Genomic DNA, 18,380 nt, shown 5'->3' with positions numbered 1-18,380 from the left:
CAATTTGGTAATCCTGTTTTGTTGACAGTTCAATTATTAGATATTTATTTTTTCTGCGTTGCAAGAACTCGGTAGATACTCGTTTATTATGGACCTCGTTCAGTTCGTTGTTTTTTTATGGATCCCAATACATTTCGCATTCCGGTAAATTATGCTCGTAGTCCGTTGTTGTTGCTTTTTCATATATCAAAACGTAATATTAGGGTGAGTGTATCGATCGTGTTGGATATCAACTTCAGACCGAGTGCGTCCACCGTCGAAGACGCACGATGGAGGTGAACGTTATCTACTTAACGCTAATAGTCGCGATTTTGGGGATAATCTACCGTCGGCTTACCAAGAACCATGATTACTTTCGTGAGAAACCAATACCGTCGTTGGCTGCGTGGCCTGTGTTCGGCAGTACTGCTGATCTGATTATGAAGAAGTGCACCTATATCGATTTCGTCAAGCGGGTCTACGACCAATTTGCGAGTGTTAAGTAAGCAAGGAGCCTGCTGCTAGTACTGACAATTAAACTATTACAATGCTACTACTGTTTTTCTTCCAGAGTATTCGGTCTGTTCGACACCAACTCTCCGGTATTCGTTATCCGGGATCCGGAACTTATTAAACAGATTGCGGTGAAGGATTTTGACCACTTTGTCGATCGGCGGCCGATTTTCGGTACTAGCAGCAGTGACAATCCGAACGTGCTTTTCAATAAAGCCGTGGCTATGCTAAACGGCCAAAAGTGGCGTGATATGAGAGCTACTCTTAGTCCGGCGTTTACTGGGAGTAAAATGCGGGCAATGTTTGGTCTGATGACAGATTATAGTGACCAGATGGTTAAGATTCTGCGAACGGAGGTCGATAGTGGGAAAGGTTACCGTGAATACGAAATGAAGGATTTGTTCTCAAGGATTGCAACCGACATTATTGCAACTTGTGCTTTCGGGATAGAGGTGGAATCAGTGAAGGACACCGGGAACGAATTTTTTGTGATGGGTAAGGCTATACTGAATTTTTTCAGAACGTCGGTTATGCTTCGAATGCTGGCATATTCGTGGTTCCCAGAATTAATGCAGAATTTAGGAATCGATGTCATTGATAGAAAGCAAATACGATACTTTACGAATATTATCAAAGAAACAGTGAAAAATCGAGAAACTCATGGCATTGTTCGACCGGACATGATCCATCTATTGATGTTGGCCAAGAAAGGTGATCTGAAGTATCAACAGGAAAAGGTTAAAACAGTTGAAGGATTTGCCACGGTGGAAGAATCAAATGTTGGGCAAGTATCTGTCACCAAAACCCTGACGGATGCGGAATTTACAGCACAGTGCATGATATTCTTTTTTGCGGGGTTCGAGGCCATATCTACGGCAATGGTGTTCATGGCATACCAACTCGCGATGAGTCCTGAAGTTCAACAGAAATTGTACGAGGAGATTCTAGCAACGAACGAGCAATTGAAAGGGAAGGTACTATCATACGACACTCTACAGGCGATGAAATACATGGATATGGTTGTATCAGAGACTCTACGACTAATAGCAAATCCGATGACGGATCGTTTGTGTGTTAAAGACTATCATCTGGATGATGGCCAGGGTCTTAGGTTTACGATCGACAAAGGCACCTGCGTTTGGTTCCCGATATACGGCATTCATCATGATCCGAAATACTATCCAAACCCAGAGCAATTCGATCCGGAGCGGTTTAACGACACGAATCGAGTGAACATTAATATGTCCACATATTTACCTTTCGGAATTGGACCACGTAACTGTATCGGTTCGAGGTTTGCGCTGATGGAAATGAAAGCAATCATGTATCAGTTGTTGCTGAATTTCAGCATTGAGCGAACAGAGCAAACTCAGGTACCACTCAAAGTCGGGAAAGGACTGCTTCCATCGATTTCAGCGCATTTGAAGCTTAGGTTAAGAGCGTAGACCTAGCCCGCTGCAACACAGGGTCAAGGGGGAATAGGTTGAATCCGATTCTTCGCTTTTTCGCTACTATGTAGGATATCAAAAATGAATAAAAAGCCAGTACGCATGTAGATAAGTTGTTTAGCGGCTAGTTCTGAAGAATTTCTCCCTGGATGATCATCTCAAAGGCTTATCTACAAACCATGACAATAGAGACATTAAAAATGCCACTTTTCAAACAGGAGAGTGGTTTCATTCGCAACCGAATCTATCGAAACTATCGAAAGGTTAAGATTACTATCCTCGTGTATATGAACGATGATGCAGTTGAGGTACGACTACCCGATTTGATTTCGACTACACCTAATAGAGCAAGCTGCCGGTTTACGTCGTCATACGCTGAAGTAGTCCTCGCTATACGCAGATTCGGACGCTTAAGATGTTTCCATTGAACGCGAATCTCGGAGAAATTTTTAATACCCGGCATTGCCAACGTTGTCAGGGTGGTAAGAAAGCGGTTTAACTGCTCTATTCCTTCCTTCGTGACCCTTAAACATGACACCTCCTATGCGCAGACCACGGTGCGCATCTACGATACTCAAACTGCCAGATTATGTGAAAGTTTTGGTATGGTTTAAGCTCTCTCTCCGGATGATTTTTTGGTCCTAAAAAGAACAATTATTATGCTAAGACACCGGTAAAACTGTATTTTTACAGTCACACTAATCGCTGAAATATAATCAGGCATAGCTATGGACACAGAAAAATGAAGTATTCAAAAATAAGAGAAGGTATAACAAAAATAAGAAAATGTGGAGACCAGGTAACGGGTTGGAAGATTGACCTTTCACCCGTGTACAGCAAATTTGAATCTTTTTCTAGCATGTTTTGCAGTTTTGAATACGTTTTGAATGAGTGGCTAACAAAACCGATCTACAATATGATGCACGATGAGATCTGCATCGAAACCGTCACCAGACAAATGCCGGAACAGGTATACCAAGTTGTCACATCTTGGTTAGACGGTCCTGAGAATGCACGAAAGAAAAAGTTGTCGAAAATTGTGAGGAATATTCCTTGTCTGGCAAGCGATCTGCACCTGTGACGAAATAAATTAACCCATAGTAAATGGAAAAATTTACGCAGGGTTCCAGAAGTCATACGAGTTAGTTATTTGAGATATTTTACTTTCACAGACCATATCAATCGGCGCATTGGCTGTGGAGATATTGTACCTATTGCAAATGGTATAAAAATGAGCAGTGCCAACTCATGAAAATGTATTCAACATGATAATAGTATTTGGTTTTTATTTAGATTCAACTCTATACTTTGAAGAAAAGATATCGCATTTCAGTTAAAGGTATGTAACTCAGTTGACTTCACTAGACCTAGGAACAAAAACAATACCAAAATTACAACATACCAGACAAATAATGTACAGTATTTAAGGTGGAAGTTGAAGGCGACTTGCAACGATAAACCGACGACGAATAGTGTATTTGACACGTTTTCTTGGCATTGCAAAGTACATCACGATTGACTGGTGAGGTAATGTGTATAACACAAAACAGAACAAATAATAAATAAATGAAAAAAATAAATAAATAAATAAATAAATTAATAAATTAATAAATAAATAAATAAATAAATAAATAAATAAATAAATAAATAAATAAATAAATAAATAAATAAATAAATAAATAAATAAATAAATAAATAAATAAATAAAAATAAATAAATTTATTCATTTTTCAAACTATTATTCATGAAGACAAAAAACATTGAACTGAACCGATTTCAATTTGCAAGCAATCGTCAACAAAACTTTACATGCGTTTTTCTCGAAGTCATGTCTTTGATAACATGAATATCTCAAGATCCGTTCAGGCTATTCCCCTTCATTTTTTGTTTAATATGTATCAAAATCAAAAAGAAATAAAAATGACGATGTAGGAGTGGGCGTAGCGTAGTTGATAAATCGATTGCCTTGTACGCAGCGCACCTGGGTTCGACTTCCGATCCCGAACATAGGGTTAGAATTTTTTTCATAAGAGATTTTTCTAACCCGAGGAGGCGAATGACCTTAAGGTTAAAACCTCTATAATTGAAATAAAAAAAGATAAAAATGCGATTCCAATAAGGCGGACTAAAAGTTGACTAACAGTTCTGAGCAAATTTTTTCGTTTTTTACCGTTTCTGTGGTTGTTTGATAAAATGAATTAAATGAATAAAATAAATAAAATAAATAAAATACATAAAACGCATAAAATAAATAAAATAAACAAAATAAATAAAATAAATAAAATGAATAAAATGAACAAAATAAATGAAATGGATAAAATAAATAAAAAGAAAAAATGAATAAAACGAATAGAATGAATAACATTAATAAAATGAATAAAATGAAGAAAAGAATCAAATGAATCAAATTAATTAAATGAAATCAAATGAATCAAATGAATGAAAGGAAAAAATAAACGAAATGGATAAAATAAATTAAATAAAAAAACGAATCAAATGAACAAGACGAAGAGAATTAATAAAATGAATTGAAAAAAGAAGAAAATAGGCAAAGTAAAATGAATATGACTAAAATGGAAAATAAACAATGCTTAAAGTTATAAATAACAAATTAAATTGAGTCAATTTAATAATTTGGATAAAATGAATAAAATTAATGACTGAAAAAATTAGCTAGATTATTAAAATGGAGAAACTGATAAAATGTATCAACTGGAAAAAATAATAGAATGCATAAAATAAAAACACTGAAAATGAGGCGGACTAAAAGTTGACTTTAACAATTCTGAGCAAAATTTTTCGTTTTTTGCCGTTTCTGTGGTTGTTTGATAACATGAACTAAATGAATAAAAAAATAAAATAAATAAAATAAGCAAAATAAATAAAATAAATAAAATGAATAAAATGAACAAAATGAATGAAATGGATAAAATGAATAAAATGAATAAAACGAATAAAATGAATAACATGAATAAATCAATAAATAAATAAATAAATAAATAAATGAATAAATAAATAAATAAAAAATTAATAAAATTAATCAAATGAATCAAATGAATCAAATGAATCAAATGAATCAAATGAATCAAATGAATCAAATGAATCAAATGAATCAAATGAATCAAATGAATCAAATGAATCAAATGATTCAAATGAATCAAATGAATCAAATGAATCGAATGAATCAAATGAATCAAATGAATCAAATGAATCAAATGAATCAAATGAATCAAATGAATCAAATGAATCAAATGAATCAAATGAATCAAATGAATCAAATGAATCAAATGAATCAAATGAATCAAATGAATCAAATGAATCAAATAAATCAAATGAATCAAATGAATCAAATGAATCAAATGAATCGAATGAATCGAATGAATCAAATGAATCAAATGAATCAAATGAATCAAATGAATCAAATGAATCAAATGAATCAAATGAATCAAATGAATCAAATGAATCAAATGAATCAAATGAATCAAATGAATCAAATGAATCAAATGAATCAAATGAATCAAATGAATCAAATGAATCAAATGAATCAAATGAATCAAATGAATCAAATGAATCAAATGAATCAAATGAATCAAATGAATCAAATTAATCAAAGGAATCAAAGGAATCAAATGAATCAAATGAATTAAATGAGATCAAATGAATCAAATGGATAAAATGAATCAAATGAATCAAATGAATCAAATGAAATCAAATGAATGAAAGGAAAAAATAAACGAAATAGATAAAATAAATTAAATAAAAAAACGAATCAAATGAACAAGACGAAGAGAATTGATAAAATGAATTGAAAAAAGAAGAAAATAGGCAAAGTAAAATGAATATGAGTAAAATGGAAAATAAACAATGCTTAAAGTTATAAATAACAAATTAAATTGAGTCAGTTTAATAATTTGGATAAAATGAATAAAATTAATGACTGAAAAAATTAGCTAGATTATTAAAATGGAGAAATTGAATAAAATGTATCAACTGGACAAAAATAATAGAATGCATAAAATGAAAACACTGAAAAAATAAGTTAAATGAATGATATGAATAAAATGCACGAAATAAATAAATTGAAAAGATAGAGTGAGCTCAAATGAACAGAATGATCAAAAGAATGCTGAATGAATGAAACAAATTATTAAAATTCAATGATCACATGTTTAAAATTAGTCAAATATTCAAAATTAATTAAATAAATAAGATGAATAGCATCCATGATGATCGAAATGAATAAACGGAACAAAAATAAGTATAGGGTAAGGTGGGGCAAATCCGACCGCTGGGTAAACCCGACCTCCCTCTGTTATCGAAAATCAGAAGTACTACGTGAACTAATATCAATATTGTCGTGTAGAGCATCTAAAATAATCATAATGGTGGTATGACAGCATTTTATTAGTCTACATTGAGATGCTCATACGACAAAAAGTGTGTTTTTACAACTTTTGATTTGACTTTTGTGTATCATTGACTACAGCATATTTCTGATTGTTAAAGTGATTGCATAATAAATGTAAGTGGATTTAAATTCTTTGATTTAAGTCCTACAAAATGCATAGATGAATTTAGTTCAACCTTTTTCATATTTTTTTTAATTGCATCGTAATGAAAAATGACGCGGTGGGGCAAATCCGACCTCTAAATAGTGGGGTCAATCCGACCGCTTTTTTGCTAAGAAAATTTTTATTTATCAAATTGAAATATATTTTTATTGTTATTATTTATTATTTTTATGTAAAATGGTTCATAATTACGAACGAAAGACACAAAAACGTGATGATTATAGTATTCGTCGAGCAATTGCTCCGATGCACATGGGAATATCATTACGTGCTACTGCTCGTGATTTTAGCATTCCAAGATTGATAACACAACATTAATTGATTTATCATTGAAAAACCATAAAATTTGAGTAATATCTGCACTAAATCAACCAAAACCATAGGGGGTCGGGTTTACCCCACCATTTTTGAAAACAGCAAAAATGAACATTTTTGTAAAGCGCTTGTATCTCAAGATATTTCCAACATCCAAATAAAATGCTCTATACAGAAAGTTGTCCAGGAGTCTAACCTTTAATTTGGTATATAGAACGACTTGATCCGATGTAAAATGAGCATTTTACAGCCAAAACCATTTACTAGGTCGGATTTGCCCCACCTTACCCTATGGAATGAGATTTAAAAAAAGTTATTTGAATAACATAAATTAATAAATCGAATTGTACGAATTTGAGAACCATTGCCTCAAAAAGCTCTGAAATGTTTGTGGAAATTTCATTATTTGGAAAATGGCCAATTAACATACAATGTACTTTCTAGGGTTTTCGTTATTTTTTTTTCTTTCCACCTTTTCGTTTTCGCTTTTCTTTTCTTGACGGCGCTGTTTAAGATTATCTGGTGTCTCTACTTTATTGATGGACCTTAATTAGAGAAGTGATCCTGTTTTGACACTGTTAATGGGAGGGCCGCACTATTTTTTGAACAACAATGAAACTATATTATCTGTAATCTTTCTCAGAATAGAGTATCAACGCACTGTTTCTTAAACATCTGAGTAATGCTTATTTAGTAGAAATGTCTCTATTTTAAACATAAATGAGAATCAATGTTCTATTCTGTGCATCTATTTATACCTCAACGATCCAATTGTCGCCTCCTGAGCGTGCCAAATTTCATCTCATCGAAAAACAATCTGGTTGAAACGCAATGCCTTATATGTCATTTGCGTCGATTCTAACTAGATTATGGACGCCAACGCATGATTAGCAAAACAAACCATTCTACTTTTTTCGCCAATCAAAACAAACGTACGTAAACGTGCGTGAAAGAACCTCATCAGTCGTTAGAAGAAGAATGCCCAGTATTGTCCTTCTAGGAAATAATCATGAGAAGGCTAAGAGCTGGTAATGACTAGTTTCACATCAAACATAGCAATATCCCGAGCCGAATTTTTAAGCAGATGAAAATAACATCTCTGCAATCAGTAATTAGTCGAATAGCTTGAAATAATTGATTAGTTGTAGCTGAGATTGTATGACAATATATTTTCAAGCTTATGTTTTTAGTTTGGTCACACTGTTGACTCCTTCCTGTGTGCTGGATGCAAAAAGTTTGTTTTGATTGTGGCTGTGTATCGAATAAAAACATGATGTCCCGTATTTTTGAATAACCTATTATAGAACTAGGCCTATCCTAGCGTGTAACGAGTGCTTTCAGGATGAATTAATCATTAAGGATTTTTGTGCAACAGTCAAATCCGTCAACCTAGGGGAGAGTACCTTTTACGTATGTTGGATTGATTCGAAAGATAACAAAAAGCATTCATCTGGGAAATTCCGCTGGCGCAAGTTATAGTGGAATTTTTGTACTCGATTTTCACCCACGAAACCATCGTTTTTAGCTAAATCGGCCACAAAAATGCGAGATTTTCTCAAAAACGTTGCTCTAAACGACAATTGGTTGCAATACTTCAATTGTCAATCGAATAATCAGTTATGTTTGGCTACTTTGTTCGATAGCGGATAGCGGTTCAATTTTTGGCTTTACACCTTGTTTCTCTCTTCCGATTATCTAAGTCGTGGTGATGTTTCATCATTAAACTGCAATGCCTTGGTACTACAATTTGTTTCGGTACTTAACCTTCCTTTTCGATAAAATTCGCAGCCGATTTACAGCGTACAGAATAATCACAGGGCCAGTGCCATACTATCCCACTGCAACTGTGGATACTTCTTGGTCGGTGCTCGAACATACGGACGGCTTACCTTCTTCACCACCAGATCAAGCATCAAGTTAATACATAAATAACAACTGAACGGCCAAATTGCGTCAGTATTCGAAACACCTCGCACGCTGGTTAGCACATGCGAGGCCGCAAAGTGCAAGTATGGAACTGGACTTGGTTTATTTGATACCGCTGACGGTTTTGTTGGTGATATGCTGCTACTTGCTGAGCAGAAAAAAAGATGACTACTTTCAGAAGCGTTTGATTCCGTCCATACCCTCGGGACTGTTCTCACCGCTTTTTTTGTCGTTCCTTTTTAAGAAATGCTCATGGTCGGATTACTCCAAAATAATCTACGATGGAAACGTCGCTGACAGGTATGTTCAAATACATTAGCACCGGAAGCGATAATAAAATTTTGTTTTATTATCTTCGCAGGATTGTAGGATTGTCCGATAACCAGGGCCGAGTGTTTGCGCTGCTGGATCCGGAGCTGATTAAAACGGTGGCAGTTAAAAATTTCGATCACTTCACGGATCGACGACCGACGTTCTGGAATCCGAACGCCAAGAATCCCCGAACTATACTGCATAGGACGTTGTTTTCATTGGCTGGCGAAAAGTGGCGGAACATGAGAACCACCCTGAGTCCGGCGTTCACCGGAAGCAAAATGCGGTTGATGTTTGAGTTGGTGTTGGAGTGTTGCGAGAACATGACTCGACACTATCGGAAACAGCTGACGGACTCGGGCGGGTTTGAAGTGTACGACATGAAGGATATTTTTTCCCGATTTTCCAACGATGTCATTGGTACGTGTGCTTTCGGGATATCGGTGGATTCGATGAAAGAGCCGAACAACGATTTTTACACTAACGCTAAAAAGTTGACGCAATTTCAGCGGTTGAGTGTATTGTTGCGTATGCTTTTCATCATGTTATTTCCCAAAATATCGGATGCATTGGGAGTGGAGGTTGTGGATAGGGAACAGTTGGACTATGTGACAGAGTTGATCGTGAATGCTGTGAAAAGCAGGAAAGCAAACAATATTGTTCGACCAGACATGATACATTTGCTGATGGAAGCTCGGAAAGGTGTTTTGAAAGACCACCAAGAGGCTGAGCAAAACGATGGATTTGCGACCGTGCGGGAGTCTGAGGTCGGTCAAGTTCAGGCAAGCTTTAAGATGACGGACTTGGACATGGTAGCTCAGTGTTCGATATTTTTATTGGCCGGCTTCGAAACTGTTTCTACTTGCCTAACGTTCCTAGTTTATGAACTTACAGTCAATCCAGATGTTCAGCAACGTCTCTACGAAGAGGTGTTGGAAACTGTCGAACAACTTGATGGTACACCACTCCGTTATGAGACCTTGCAGAAAATGAAGTACATGGATATGTGCGTGTCGGAGAGCCTCCGTTTGTGGCCACCAATTCCGATAATTGATAGACTGTGCATTAGCGACTATCGATTGGATGATGGGCAGATTCATTGTACGATCGAAAAAGGAGCCGGTATTTTTATACCGATATACGGTCTTCATAGAGATCCCAAATATTTCCCCGAACCTGAGCGGTTCGATCCGGAACGATTTAGTGATGAGAACAAGGCCAGTATCAATATGGGAGCCTATCTACCATTTGGTGTCGGTCCGAGAAACTGTATCGGATCTAGATTCGCACTTATGGAAGTGAAGGCCATTCTGTTCCATATGCTGCAGCATTTCAGCTTCGAACGAACAGATAAAACACCGGTACCGATGAAGTTGCTGTGTGGGACGATTTCTGTGACCAGCAAGCGAGAGGTGGCGGTGGCATTGAAATTACGAAAAAGTGATAGATAATGAGACTAGCATAGTTTTCAGTAAAACTTTTTTAATCGTTTAAATAATATGATGAGGGTTTTGAATGTGAACGATGTTTAATCTAAATCTAAATCTAATTCCAGTTACGATTTTATAAGGAAACACGAATAATAGACCAGCTATCATGTCTCCCATCACGCGTACAAAAAATCAAATATACCTTAACATTTCTTCGCTTAGTATAAATTTATTTTGAAGCAGACTTTTTCGTTCAGTGTCTTGGCGTTGGTAGATTACAATTTGGTAGATTAGATAAGATTACGACTTTTAAAAATCAACTAATCAGCAAAAGCCGTAGGGTATTGTTTGTAAAGTTACTGCCATTTCTAATATCGGAGGACTAACTTTAATTGATTGAAAGATTATTATAATTGGACTAGCGAGTTACAAAGGACATTTTCTTGCGGATCTTTATGGCATAGTATAAGTATTTTTTTACATTTTTTATATAAACGCACCGATACTGAAGCCAAATCTAGTTTTCATGCAAAGTAGGCAAACATACCTATTTAGGTGGGTATGCAAGAGAAGTATTAGTATTAATATTTGTTCGCCGTATTATATTCCTTTGTTACAATATTCATGAAATAAAATAAAATAATATTTAAGCTACGAAAAGTAGCTTTTTTATTATGTATGAGAGTTTATTGAGAAAGTCTGTGGAAGTATACACCAGCGGATATAAAAAAACTGCAAAACTACCTACAAAAAATTCTAGAAGTTAAACTGGCTTCACTCAAAAGTGTACAGCCTCCTAAAAGTACAAGTAAAAGCATAAGAGATCGCCCGTGGTTGCTACTCCGTAATTTGCCAGCCACGTTCGAATGCAGAACTTCTGGGAACGGAAGGAAAAGCTTCTACAGCTTTGGTTCAAGAACTGTATTTCCATAAAGGAAACTTCTATGTTGGAAAGTTACTTATCCCCGTTTTCGTAGCTTTCAACAAAAATGGAATGCCAAATCCAAGCGAAATGCCTCGTGCTTGTATACTTGCGAATAGTGCTATTGACGCATGTCTTATAACCGTCCTCACAACTCGCGATATCTGTGCTGGCACGGTAAATATCAAACCTGAGCGTATGTGCTTAATATTCTTTCTATATATTCAATATATACAGTTCTAAACGTCGTTCAAACTGAAAACAAAGAGAACGGCAGCATACACCAGTTTTAAAATTCGAAACCAAATTGTTTAAACTAGCAAATCAAAACGCTCTTGTAGAGATGTGACTGTTTTTGCTGCAATTCTTCTTATAAACTTCTTTATTAATCACTATGCTACTGAATATACCCTAAGGAATTTGATTCATGTAAAATACTAATGCGTGCAAACCTGTGATAACAATAAAATGTTTTGAGTTGAATACCAAGAATCGCTATAGATTAGCTTCGCAAATTTTTGAAAACGAATAAAAACTTTCCTCGCCCATTAAAACAGCCAACTAACATCCGCCTTTCAGTAGGCGCAAGTCCAATTCAGTCTGCTCGTGTTTTAGAAATGGCTACTGAAGCATGTTGTCAGATGCCCTAGTGATAAAAACTCATAACATATATCCGAAATATTTGCCGCATAATGAACCATCACCTTCTGGTGATTTCAAAAGGGTTGCATCATACTGTGTTAGAAATGGGTTTCCCCTCATAATCGGCAGTGATGCAAATGCCCACTACATAATTTGGGGTAGCTCAGATATCAATTTGAGAGGCACCGAATTAATGGAACACTTAGGTAGTACAAATCTGCACATTCTTAATGCAGGAAACCGCCCAACATTTGCACGAGCTGGTAGACAAGAGGTGTTAGACGTAACTCTCTGCTCTGACGGTATTACGCATGAGTTGGCAAACTGGCTCGTACTAAACGAGCTCAAACCGTCGTTATCTGATCATAAGTACATCATTTTTGATCATTTAAACGTCTCACTAGATATCGCCACATATCGTAATTCCAAATCTACGAACTGGGACCTCTACGAAGAGGGCTTGGCGACTAGATTTCATGGGTATCTTCCGACGATTGAATTTCCAAGTGACTTGGATGAGGTCGTGGATAAAATAAGCTAACTCATAGCAGCAGCATACCAAGAGGTTTGCCCGCTTCGAGTTATGCTTGCTTCTAGAGGAACTTGTTCGACTCAAAAAGTTACGTAGAAGAGCTTGGAATCGCAGATGCAGGGACGGGTCGGAGGCATTTAAGTTGGCTCGCAAAGCATACAGAAAAACCCTTCGATCCTCTGAGCGAAGTGGTTGGAAAAGACTCCCTATGTACCTATTGTTCCTAACCCAGTGTGGTAAAGAGCTATAGTTTCAGCCGTATTTGAATGACAATATCTCTTCGGCGGTGTTGTCGTTCTGTTATCTCAATATCCCATCGGGAGTGTCGATATATCCGCTCACTGCTTAAATGCAAATTCTACATCCCTCCGGGGGTCGGAAGTTTAATTCCTGCTATTTATGAATGACAATATCTCTTCGGGGGTGTTGTCGTTCTGTTATCTCAATATCAAATCGGGGGTGTCGATATATCCGCTCACTGCTTAAATAAAAATTATACATCCCTCCGGGGGTTGGCAGTTCAATTCCTGCTATTGTAATACTTGCAGATCGTTCAGCATCCCTCCGGGGTTTCAGAATGCTCTGTTTTAATTGTTCTGAATCGTTATTTTCCTTATTTCTAACCTTACCACTTCCCCAATCCATCCCATCAGGAAATAATGAAAAGACGATTCTTGGCAAGGCACAAATCTCCGATCAACATGGGGAACGTGCCATTTGAGACAGGCGCTACTGATTACTGATTGCTCAAATTGTGACTCAGTTTTTGGAGCTAGCGTCAATCCGGCGTTAGTTTAGTCCTGTCAATAAGTTAGTGTCGGATTCTGATGAGACAAAGTCGAAACGCAAATTCCATAACCAATTTATTATTCATGGACTGGTGCATGATTCCTAGTGCATGATTCATGATCTATCTTAAGTGCTTGTGATATTTATAAGATGCTCCTAATCATTTTTAGTTTCATGCAACTCCACACATGGTCGTGAAAATTTCACGTCAACTTTCACAAAATTTTAATTTACCTGTAAAATGTCATATAGTTATTTCTAGCTGTTTGCGATTAGAAATAGATGTGAGCTGGAGGTATAAGAAAACTGTTAGGAACACGAACATCGTTATTCATTTGAAAAGGTTCAATGGTATGTCTGGACAGAAAACGAAACAGCACTAAAAATACATTAGTCACAAAACGTGTTTGTGATACAATTCGCAATACAGAATACCGCGAGTCAGACACAGCAGCGTGAACAGAAATTATGAAAATCGTGACTAAGATAATCAAATTATGAACATAAATCACACTACTATGCCAGATAAATCCGATGCGAAACTCGTGAATAAAATATTACGGTAACGTGATGAGAAATTACGAAAATCGCTACAAAGCTTCTGAAATCATAAAGATAGTTTAACAGACCATTCTTTTAGTTAATATCAGAATTCCCATGAACATGGACAGTTTTGTACCTGTGTACAAAATTTCGTGCACGCGTTCAACTTCAAACATGCTTCGTCTCGATGTACAAGTTCGCCTCGAACATTGAACTCAAGCGAACGATGTGCAAACTCTAGTTCAAACATCCGTGTACGTACACCGGGTGCGTACACGAGAACGATTCGCACATGGCAAAAAGAGTCAGCGCTAGTGACGATGAGAGTGAGAAAGAGAAAACTGGTGCCATGAACCGATGTGTACGCACACCGTATACGTACATGGCGTTCAGTTGTGCAGGCGAACATGTGCACGTGTTTAGGTACAAAACAGCGTGTTTGAGTTCGTACACGAAGTGTGGGTTTAATATGAGCACAGAACCAGAGCGAACATTGTGTGTGATGTGCATATGGGAAGACTGGTTAATATACCTTATACCAGCGGTTCTCAGCCTTGTTTGCTCCGCGGACCCCTTCGAAATCACCTTGGGTCATCGCGGACCCCTTCGAAATTATCCTGGGCGATCGCGGACCCCCACGGCTTAACATCGATTTATATGCTGTCAATATATTATTTTCAGTCTGATACGATAAAAAAAACTTGAAGTTTCAATATCCGTTCGGAAAAGATTTTCCTCTTCGCGGACCCCCAGCAATGACTTCACGGCCCCCTAGGGGTCCGCGGACCCCAGGTTGAGAATCGCTACCTTATACAAACCAGTGTATCCCCAAATTGGGAACAAGAATCATAACGAAAACTAAACATGTCCAGGGAACAAGCACAGTAACTCAACCAAACATACGAATGTAACACTATGCATATTTTTGCCACGCACTAGCTTTTCAAAAACACAAATAGTTTATTAATGAAGGTTTATAATTCATAATTTCAGGATCATGGTCAAAAGTTTCGTAAATCGTTCAATTCACGAAATCGTGATTATTTTTTTATGAAAATATGAACGAATATTTTTCCTTGTATCTGGTCAATGTGGTGTGCTACCAGGAACAAAATGTTTCAATTCTTCACAAAAAATTTCGTCAATAAATTATCGTAATCCATGGTTAGAACAATTTTCCATAATATCGATGCAATCATCAAATGGAATGATTAGCTTTCTTTGTGGTTTGCAAGTACGTTTGCAGATCCGCTTAGCATCTTGCTCCACTTGATGTGTAGATTTAAAAAATCCATAACTGCAAAAGAAAATCATATTTATTATTATAGCACATCACCAATACATATAAACGAAAGGGAGACTAATTTGGTAAGAAATATAAAACATAATCAAGTAAAATCATAGTTCGACTCCAATTCAGTTGTAACGCTTAACGGCTGTATTCAATCAGCTACGGAATGTTTCGTTCAATTGATACAGCTCGCCAGTGGCAGTTCCTCCGCACCACCGCACTATTTTGATTGGGATAAAAATAGCTAGCGCAGACTGTTTTGCGGTATGTTTTTCCAAAATCTGAAATACAGCTCGACCTTGATTCCATACTTGACTACAGATGGCGATGACGAGGGCGCTGACGCTCTTATTTCAACAGTGTCGTTTGGTGCGTGCAGACGTGAAAAGGTAGTCTAGAAACTTTCTACGGTTCCATTCCGTCTACATTTTTATATGCTAATGTCTCTTATCGTGGTATGTTTCAGGTGATAACGTTACAAGATTCTGATAGATAAGCGTGGATGTATCGAAAGGATCAATTGACACAAGAACGTTTGTGAAGTGACAACCTGATGGAAGTGGATCTGTTCCTAGCGGGGGCTATCGGAGCTCTAATCCTGCTGTTCTACTATTACGTAGCTAAAAAGTATGAATACTTCCAATCAACGTCGATACCGTGCGTAAAGCCTACCTTCCTACTGGGTAGTTCCGGGCCGACCATGTTTCGTACAAAGGACGTTACAGCACACATGAACTCTCTATACTACACCTATCCGGAGTCCAAGTGAGTTTCCTTATAATTAAAGAATGCTTCATATTTTCATTCTCAAGAACCGTTTTTTCCCCTCAGAATGATAGGATTCTTCGATCTTATGAGTCCGATGTTTATGGTTCGCGATCCGGATATAATAAAGCGCATATCGATCAAAGATTTCGATCACTTCGTGGATCACACACCGTCGATGAGTAACGCAGCGACCGACGAAGAAATCGGCGGGGAGAGTCTGTTTGGTAACTCGGTGTTTGCGTTGCGTGGCCAAAAGTGGCGGGACATGCGAGCGACGCTGAGTCCGGCGTTCACCGGGAGTAAGATGAGACACATGTTCGAGCTGGTCGCGGAATGCAGCAAATCTGCGATTGAATTTCTAACGGCAGAGGCGAAATCGGGTAAGAGGTTGGAGTACGAGATGAAGGATATCTTTTCACGGTTCTGCAACGATGTTATCGCTAGTGTCGCCTTTGGCGTCAAGATTGATTCGCTGCGGGAGCCGGAAAATGTTTTCTACCAAAAGGGCAAACATCTGCTGACTGATGGTCAATCGCTTTGGTTGGTTATCAAAGTTTTTCTGATCAAAATCGTGCCAAAGTTGTCGGAGAAGCTAAATGTGGAATTTGTTAATGCTGATTTGGCAAAATATTTCAAGAAAATGATTGAGGACAATATGGAACAGCGAAAGTCCGGTGGAATTGTAAGAAACGATATGATTCAATTGCTGATGGAAGTGCAAAAGGGTACGCTACAACACCAGAAGGAAGATCAGGAATCAAACGATGCTAGTTTTGCAGCAGTACATGAGCCCAACGTCGGGAAATCAACGCACTCACGGGTGTGGACCGAGAATGAGTTGATCGCGCAATGCTTCGTGTTTTTCTTCGCTGGATTCGACACCGTGTCCACATGTATGGCGTTTCTGACTTATGAACTTACTATCAACCCTGATATTCAAAACCGACTGTACGCAGAAATTCTTCAAACAGAACAATCTCTTAATGGAGCTTCCCTAACCTATGAAACGCTTCAAAAGATGGAATATTTGGATATGGTAGTATCGGAAACGCTTCGTAAGTGGCCTCCTGCCGTGGTAACGGAACGATTCTGTACGAAAGACTACCACTACGACGACGGTGCTGGAACCCGGTTTGACATCAAGAAAGAACAAACTGTGTTAATTCCGACCATCTCCATTCAGAATGATGCCAAGTATTTCCCCGACCCGGAGCGATTCGATCCGGAACGGTTCAGCAGAGAGAATCGGGCTAAGATTAATACCGGAGCGTATATTCCGTTCGGAGTGGGACCGAGAAATTGCATCGGCTTACGATTGGCACTGATGGAGGTTAAGATGATTGTGTACTATTTGTTGAAAGATTTCGGCCTTGAGCCGACAGAGAAGACACAAATTCCTTTGCGAATAGCGAAGAATTTATTTTCGCTGGAAGCGGAGAAGGGAATTTGGGTTGAGCTGAAAAACAGAGATGCTTGACTAGTTTGGCGGGAGTGATATTGTTTTGAAAATAAATGTTAGAATAGTATGACGTGTTGTAGAATATTATCAACGAAAGAACACACCTTTGTATTGTGAAACGCTTCTATAAATCCACAGCAAAGGAAATAATCCAGCACAATTTAACGCTGGCATCTCATAATTATTTTGTCTAACGTGTAGCAATCTGATTTTCATAGTCACAGAGCGGTTTTTGAGCGTGAATACTGTTTTTAGACAGAGCTAAGTAGCTCACCTGGGTTCGATTCCCAATCCCTCACATAGGGTTAGATATTTTTCCAAAGAGATTTTTCTAACCCGATAAAAGACCCTAAAGTTAAAACCTCTATACGTGACGTAGGGTGGGAAAAACGTCTTCTTCTCTCTCCAATTGTTTTGTTTACAATTCAGGTTCAGGAAAATTTGTCCACATAGCATGAATGAAATGCCAACCTATTCTGCGTTGTAAAATGTAACTTTTTTATGACGTAACCTATGTTCGGTGTTAATCCGTAGGAGATTGATGGGGTACGCTATGAGGTTGTCGGAGATTTCATATTTCTTGTAATACTAGTGATATCGCCACTATCAAGCGATCTTATGACAAAAGCCGTCTTGGGGTCAACTGAGTTAGATATGCCACATTGATTGGAAAATCTATACAATGTGGCGTTTTCCGAATTTTGAAATTTTGCTTGGTGGATAGGGCGAAAAATAAAATGAGAAATTGTGAGTTTTTTACTTCAAATCGTTTTATTTCGGGACACGCTGCTTTGTATACAAAAATGTCTGCGGAAAACAATGGCATTAGAATTATCAAAATAAAAAAACATGTATTGCGAGAAAAATTGAGTTTTAAAATAGAAATATAGAATATTTGGAAACCTTTGGGAGAACTATATGGTAATTAGATGAAGAATAA

The 18,380-nt window shown here is 37.3% G+C and overlaps 4 protein-coding genes across 5 annotated transcripts in view; 3 read left to right on the top strand and 1 right to left on the bottom strand.

Moving 5' to 3' along the window:
* The window catches only part of LOC131693527 (sodium-dependent transporter bedraggled), a 346,814-nt gene that overhangs the window by 64,805 nt on the left and 263,629 nt on the right, over window positions 1-18,380 (bottom strand). The gene's annotated exons all lie outside the window — the stretch shown is intronic.
* Window positions 133-2,031, top strand: LOC131693549 (cytochrome P450 9e2-like). The gene is made up of 2 exons (XM_058981459.1): window positions 133-481; window positions 551-2,031. The coding sequence occupies exons 1-2, from the start codon at window positions 270-272 to the stop codon at window positions 1,935-1,937; spliced, it is 1,599 nt and encodes a 532-aa protein (XP_058837442.1). The 5' UTR covers window positions 133-269; the 3' UTR covers window positions 1,938-2,031.
* LOC131693545 (cytochrome P450 9e2-like) lies at window positions 8,598-11,141 on the top strand. The gene is made up of 2 exons (XM_058981455.1): window positions 8,598-9,052; window positions 9,114-11,141. Exons 1-2 carry the CDS (start codon window positions 8,838-8,840, stop codon window positions 10,513-10,515), a joined length of 1,617 nt encoding a protein of 538 aa, XP_058837438.1. The 5' UTR covers window positions 8,598-8,837; the 3' UTR covers window positions 10,516-11,141.
* Window positions 15,578-17,467, top strand: LOC131693534 (probable cytochrome P450 9f2). The gene is made up of 3 exons (XM_058981443.1): window positions 15,578-15,602; window positions 15,680-15,978; window positions 16,045-17,467. Exons 2-3 carry the CDS (start codon window positions 15,767-15,769, stop codon window positions 17,456-17,458), a joined length of 1,626 nt encoding a protein of 541 aa, XP_058837426.1. The 5' UTR covers window positions 15,578-15,602; window positions 15,680-15,766; the 3' UTR covers window positions 17,459-17,467.

Source organism: Topomyia yanbarensis, chromosome 3, assembly GCF_030247195.1.
Source record: "Topomyia yanbarensis strain Yona2022 chromosome 3, ASM3024719v1, whole genome shotgun sequence".
Classification (NCBI taxonomy): Eukaryota; Metazoa; Arthropoda; class Insecta; order Diptera; family Culicidae; genus Topomyia; species Topomyia yanbarensis.
The sequence above is the reverse complement of the archived record's forward strand: the minus strand, read 5'-3'. Positions and strand labels throughout refer to the sequence as shown.